The sequence below is a fragment of the Simochromis diagramma genome, unplaced genomic scaffold, assembly GCF_900408965.1.
Source record: "Simochromis diagramma unplaced genomic scaffold, fSimDia1.1 OVJJ01000032.1, whole genome shotgun sequence".
Classification (NCBI taxonomy): Eukaryota; Metazoa; Chordata; class Actinopteri; order Cichliformes; family Cichlidae; genus Simochromis; species Simochromis diagramma.
In genome coordinates this window covers 2,868-10,104 of record NW_024387181.1, presented here as the reverse complement: position 1 = coordinate 10,104, position 7,237 = coordinate 2,868, and the positions used below count along the sequence as shown (strand labels likewise).

Below are 7,237 nucleotides of genomic sequence, written 5' to 3'. Positions count from 1 at the left end.
AAGCACTCAAAGCGCTTCATGCAACTAATTCATTCACACTCTTTGACACTTCTGGAGGTAGTTCTTCCACAGTTAAATGTGACTGATTGTTTCGGTTCCCCAATAGGCATCAATGATGTGGGGACAGTAAAGTAAGTGCACATACTTGTTGTAAAATGTTTAAATGGGTCATGCTTCCAAATTAACGCTAACTCCCACTAGCAGCCGACTGTGGATTATTTAGTAGTGGGAAATGTCACGACAGCACTTGCTGCACAGGTAACATCCTATCATGGTACCATGCTTTATTTCACTGAGCTCCAGAGACCAATCTATTAGTTCACAATCTATTTGTAGAAACAGTTTGTATGCCTGGGGGCTGATTTTATAATCCCATGGTCATGGATGTTATTGTAACACCTGAATTCAGTGATTAGGATGGATGACTGACCACGTTTGCCAATTTAGTGTATGTCAGAATGAAGATATGGAATGGAAACAGAGTCTTTACAAATTATGTGATTAATGTCTTTATATTTTCTCTTTCATATTATGACAAAATACACCAATAATAACTTGAGTTACTTAGTTGACCTTTATTAATGTGATGCATCTTTGTATGTTTTGGCAGTAACATCAAAGTTAACCTGTACATTTTAGCCTATTTAACATACAGGATTAATGATTGCATCAGTATGAGGTATTTCAGCAAATAAATATAGTAATAGCAAATCGTAAACAGTATTATCATGGGTTTGCTGTATTAAAAATATTTAGCAGTGCACAGAAATTACAACTTTATTACTCAGGGATTGCATGGTTATCCAAATATTATACTTTTAGTAATTAGTGTTTCATCTTTCCTTTTTTTCCTGTACTGCTATTTTTAATTTCTGGCCCGTTGTTCCATGGATTTACATCTTCTCAAGGAAACATGGAAAGCTGTGAGGAGAGTAATTGTGATTCAGGAAAAAAATATGGCCTAATCATTTGAATTTGACTTTAATGTCTATTTAGATTACAGAAAATGGCACAGTTATCACTGGCAATTGCCCATCTTGCTCACATTTAAAGAAGTTATTGAGGTAAATAATTCATGCAGTTACACTTTGGATTGAATTTTCAGAAGTTATCAGGCTTGGGCTTCTCCTTCGCGAATGATCTTCTTCCCAAAACACAGAACAACATATATTAGACCACCGATGAAAACTTCACATATATATTTCTTTGTCATTTGCTGATGCTGGCCATGTGTAAGTTGAACTTACAGAATGTCACACTAATGAGCTCACCTGTAGACTTCCCTTTCGCCGGTTCAGGTAGGTTCTTGTAAAGATTCTCATCTCGTTTTTCAAGATGATCCAGAAAGCAACTTACTGCCTCCTCTCCTTTCCTCTTCACCACGTCAACAAGGTTGCGGGCCCGATCTTTTGTGACTGGAGTTGTTTCAAGAATTTCATCTCTCTCTGCATCACTCAGGACTTTATCTTGCAGAAGGTCATCCAGGAGATCTTTAAATGTTGATTTGCTTAGGTTTTCAACCAAATAGTTTCTGTTTTTGTTCATTGTCTGTAGATTGTCTGTATAAATAAAAATGCAGCAGAATTAAAAGATGCAAAACACAAGAGCTATTTGTAGAATAATACACATTTGACACATTTTTAATAACCAGTTTATCTCAAATAACAGCAAGAAAACAACATTATAACTGAAACTGAAATGTAACTGAAGAGCACTGAACAGCAAGTGTGCACAGTCACTCCTTGAACACAAAGATGAACTATAATCCTAGAGGAAAACAACTTTATTCTAAATACAGATTTTTATCGTTTTAAAACCTTTTATTTTATGCTCTGGATAACTTTTCTACCAAATCAAAAATAATGCACAGACATAACTGGTAAAGAACAGATGACATTCTGTATGTATTTAATAAACAGCATATGTGAGTCAAACTTTCTGGCCATACTTAATGTTTCTGTCTTGTCCTCCTCTGCAACATCACTTTCAGATTGAGCAGCTATTCATCAACTGAATTTAATTGTGCTCTTTGTGCTATTTTAAACACACAGCAGCAGGAGAGAGCATTTTAATTTTCAGCATAATCGTCAACATTAATATGTAGCATCAAAATAATTTTGACAAAGTCTTACCATTGGTTGCCATTTCCAACCCTTCTTGTATCGCAAGCTTTGTATTACTTGCTTAAGAAGTTATGTTTGTCCACCACAACCACCCACACATGCAGGGCCTTGGAGTAGGGGTGTGTCACCAGGGTGCAGAGGAGGCTACCCCCCCCCCCCCCCCCCCCCCCTGTCCCCTTCTGGCTGCCTCTGCCTCAATTTTATCCCACAACTTAGACATTCACATTACTCACACTCTCATTACACATACAGTGGGGCAAAAAAGTATTTAGTCAGCCACCGATTGTGCAAGTTCCCCCACTTAAAATGATGGCAGAGGTCAGTAATTTGCACCAGAGGTACACTTCAACTGTGAGAGACAGAATGTGAAAAAAAAATCCATGAATCCACATGGTAGGATTTGTAAAGAATTTATTCGTAAATTAGGGTGGAAAATAAGTATTTGGTCACCTCAAACAAGGAAAATCTCTGGCTCTCACAGACCTGTAACGTCTTCTGTAAGAAGCTTTTCTGTCCCCCACTCGTTACCTGTATGAATGGCACCTGTTTGAACTCATCATCTGTATAAAAGACACCTGTCCACAGCCTCAAACAGTCAGACTCCAAACTCCGCCATGGCCAAGACCAAAGAGCTTTCGAAGGACACCAGGAAAAGTATTGTAGACCTGCACCAGACTGGGAAGAGTGAATCTACAATAGGCAAGCAGCTTGGTGTGAAAAAATCAACTGTGGGAGCAATCATCAGAAAATCGAAGACATACAAGACCAAGATCAATCTCCCTCGATCTGGGGCTCCACGCAAGATCACATCCCGTGGGGTCAAAATGATCATGAGAACGGTGAGCAAAGATCCCAGAACCACACGGGGGGACCTGGTGAATGACCTGCAGAGAGCTGGGACCAAAGTAACAAAGGTCACCATCAGTAACACACTACAACGGCAGGGAATCAAATCCCGCAGTGCCAGACGTGTTCCGCTGCTGAAGCCAGTGCATGTCCAGGCCCGTCTGAAGTTTGCCAGAGAGCACATGGATGATACAGCAGAGGATTGGGAGAATGTCATGTGGTCAGATGAAACCAAAGTAGAACTTTTTGGTATAAACTCAACTCGTCGTGTTTGGAGGAAGAAGAATACTGAGTTGCATCCCAAGAACACCATACCTACTGTGAAGCATGGGGGTGGAAACATCATGCTATGTGGCTGTTTTTCTGCCAAGGAGACAGGACGACTGATCCGTGTTAAGGACAGAATGAATGGGGCCATGTATCGTGAGATTTTGAGCCAAAACCTCCTTCCATCAGTGAGAAACTTTGAAGATGAAACGAGGCTGGGTCTTCCAACATGACAGTGATCCAAAACACACCGCTCCCGGGCAAACAAAGGAGTGGCTCCGTAAGAAGCATTTGAAAGTCCTGGAGTGGCCTAGCCAGTCTCCAGACCTCAACCCCATAGAAAATCTGTGGCGGGACTTGAAAGTCCGTGTTGCTTGGCGACAGCCCCAAAACATCACTGCTCTCGAGAAGATCTGCATGGAGGAATGGGCCAAAATAGCAGCTACTGTGTGTGCAAACCTGGTAAAGACCTATAGTAAACGTTTGACCTCTGTTATTGCCAACAAAGGTTATGTTACAAAGTATTGAGTTGTATTTTTGTTATGACCAAAATACTTATTTTTCCACCCTGATTTACGAATAAATTCTTTACAAATCCTACCATGTGGATTCATAGATTTTTTTTTTCACATTCTGTCTCTCACAGTTGAAGTGTACCTCTGGTGCAAATTACTGACCTCTGTCATCATTTTAGGTGGGGGAACTTGCACAATCGGTGGCTGACTAAATACTTTTTTGCCCCACTGTACATATAGGATCTTGGGGGTGGGCACGATACACGGAGTCCAAATTACCATCAGGGTGTACACCTCACCCCTGGCGTCGTTGCCCCACCTCTCAATTTTAAATACACGTAGACATTGAGGGCTAGCAGGAGGGACTATGCGCTTACCTGCTGCTCTCTGGCAGGTAGCTCCATGCCCTCCTGGGTTTTAATGTAAGCTTAGAACACACATGCATCAACACTACAATGAGCGGGTGGAGGGAGGTTTGGAGTCTTCTCTCACCCCCGTTCTCTGCGACCTGCTGGAGCAGGGGGGCCAGGAGGAGGAGTTGGCCGTCCGACTGCGGTCTGGAGTGTGGGGCCTCCCTGCTGCTGCGGAGTCGGGGCGGTCTGCCTCTCCCCACCGCAGGGAAAAGGGTAACACCACCTGGGTCTGGGTGCAGTTCCCCCCTCCAGGGGCAAGGGTACCTAGACCCGGTTCGTAGAGTACGCTTGGGGAGTGTGATCGTGTGTACAGCATCTCTTTATGTCTGTCTCCACGTTGGTTGAGTGTGGAGTAAGTGCATATGAGAGCATGAGGGTGGGAATGGATGTTTGTGTCTGTGTGTGCCTGTATGTCTGTGTCTATATGTCAGGTTGGTGTCAGGCGCCACCTCTTCTGGGGACATCTCAGGCCCTCCAAGGTTTTGGAGGCCTATCTCCACCCACCACCACTTCCCCTGGCCGGTGGCGGACTCCCTCAGGTGTCGGTGCGATTGGTGTTTCTTTGTGTCTGGGGGTGGGCGTCCAGGTACACAACCGGCTCACTCCTTGGTTGGCCCGCTTATTGGGGCCGCTCGGGCCACTTCTGAGGTGGGTTGCCCCCCGGGCTCTCGGGCCTGGGGCTCGGTCACTCAGTCACACGGCTGGCTGCCGGCGGATCTCACGGGCGCGTCACTGTAACCCCCCCTGAGCTTCTGCCTCCGCGGCTGCTGAGGGAACCCTCATCTGGGACTCTCATCAGCTTTTACTGGACAGTGGAGCAAGCTGCCCCTCTGTTTGGTCTCCTTTGTCTCTTGTGTTCTGGGGGCCTCTGGATGTCTGGAGTTTTTATCTCTCAATACCGTGCTTCACACCCTGGAGGACGGGGCTGTGGCCCCCCCCCACACTCCCTAGCAGATCGTTACATGGAGAAACCTTTGGATGCAAGCATGCTGAGCCACCCAGGTGTACACACGGGTATTCACAGACGCGGACTACACATTTCTTGGCTGCTGCCTCAAAGCACATTGTGCGCTGTCTATCTTGCGTGCTGCACAATATCGTTATTATTTAGTAACTATTGATATCTACGGCTAACTAGTTTATTGTGATGGTGCTGCTTTTTTATTATGTTGCTCTTGTTGTTTGCTTTCTATTCTGTTTTTTTTCTCCATACAGGTGACCCAGGTGTTTTTTTTTTTGTTTTGTTTTTTTCTTTCTTCCCCCCCTTCCCACGTTCTCTTCTCCCATTTGGTTTTCTTTTCTTCTCCCTCTCTTTCTTTCATCTTTCTCCCTGGTCCTCTCCCCAGTCACTGTCTGTCCCGTTTTGTAGCAACTGAAAATAAAATAAATTCATAATTATAATAAAGGTCAATCAAATGGACCAATATGGCAAGGCCATGATGATCCACTTGGTAAAATAAATCCGCTTGGCATCTTTCTTGGCCTTAAGACAACCAATTCTGATGGCTATAGATCCAAACGGGACACAAAAAAAAAAAAAAAAAAAAAAAAAAAAAAGTTATGCTTGGAAACCTATATAGGAGCACACTCCAAAACACGCCTCCAAGAATGCCGATTGGCTCTGATTAAAGTGAAACACAATTTAGCGTGTGATCGATTTTATTGTAGGTTTCCTGTCCCTCTCCGTAATTTTCATGTGGAATTTTCTTGAATATTCTTGTTATTTTGTCCAACATAGAGAAGACTTCTTTGACTTCTTGACTCAAGCACGTTGTCATATCAAAACCACCATGGTTTGTGTTTTAGTTCAACCTTGGTAAATGAATGTTGTTGTTACTGATTTACAAAGACCACGTGTGCTGTGCATAAAATTCTACTGCTTGTGGCTTCTTGTTTATGAAGTCTGAAAACTTTCATTGAAGACTACAAACTCAGGCCAGCTGGGTGACTGTGAGAAGGGAGTTCAAAACAGAAGACATTGGGACACCACCAGCCTGTTTATGTTACCAAACTTTTTTCCCCACTAAGCAAAGACCCCTAAACATACTAGTTTATTGCTAGAAATATGAGGGTAGAGACTCATGTGACCATAGTCTGTTGGATCCCTGGGACCAGAATGGGCAACAGTTAAGCAATTTTAAGGATTAAATTATAAATGAAAAGATTTTTTTTTCCAAAAGTCTAATTCTTTGAACGTCATTGTTTTAACTTTTCTCAAGATAGCAGAATTCACAGATTCAAGCACTGCACACATACAGCTGTGGGGTATGCCAACCAAACACCCTTTATGAACTGAGGCGTCAGCACTGCTTCACGGAAAAAACAGGCGTGCCCCCAACAGAAACTGTGCTGTCTGAGATTTCCAGTTTTTCCAGTCTGAAAACTTCTTGGAAGACGATTTCCTTGGTATTATACTGAAAACATTCACCACATCAACAACACCTGTCAACCCATCACTCATCAACGCACCCTTTGTTCTTCTCATGCATTGCTGTGCAACTCTGTGCCTTAACCAGCCAAGTTTAGGGAGCAACTGGTCGACCTAAACGCCACAGGAAAAACCTGACAAAATGCAGACAGCATTGTCTTTAAAACATTGAAATGGTACTAAAGGAGATAGAGAAAAGACGCTAAATATTAGACACATACGACACATAACAGCTTCCTCAGCAAATATTTTGATCTCCTGATCATTATTATTATTATTAGCTTATATCGTGACTAATAGAGTTAGAGTAGTAGTAATAAAAGGATTTTCTTCTGACTTGTTTTTTGTTTACTGCTTTTGTTCATAGCAGGATACGGCTTGGTGTCACAATATGGTGCGACAGATGCAATGGATAATGTATTACCCACCGGAATATGCAATTAGGAATTCTATGTAGCAATACATTGCAAATTTTTACAGGTTATGGGTATTTTACATTTGCTATTACGTTGTGTGGATTGTGCCAAAATTGCAAATTTACAGGTTAGGTAACCCAGTTTGACTATTCTGGTTGCATTCAGTGTGCCTGTGGCCTTTGGATAAGAAACTGTTTTTTCGCTGGTTTTCTTGCTTTCCCACTCCTTT

General features: G+C 42.8%; 1 protein-coding gene across 1 annotated transcript; it reads right to left on the bottom strand.

Moving 5' to 3' along the window:
- Positions 1–1,156: 1,156 nt before the first annotated feature.
- LOC120745032 (caspase-1-A-like) lies at positions 1,157–2,195 on the bottom strand. The gene is made up of 2 exons (XM_040049640.1): positions 2,133–2,195; positions 1,157–1,559 (listed from the first exon to the last, which is right to left on the bottom strand). Exons 1-2 carry the CDS (start codon positions 2,143–2,145, stop codon positions 1,210–1,212), a joined length of 363 nt encoding a protein of 120 aa, XP_039905574.1. The 5' UTR covers positions 2,146–2,195; the 3' UTR covers positions 1,157–1,209.
- Between the last annotated feature and the right edge of the window lie 5,042 nt (positions 2,196–7,237).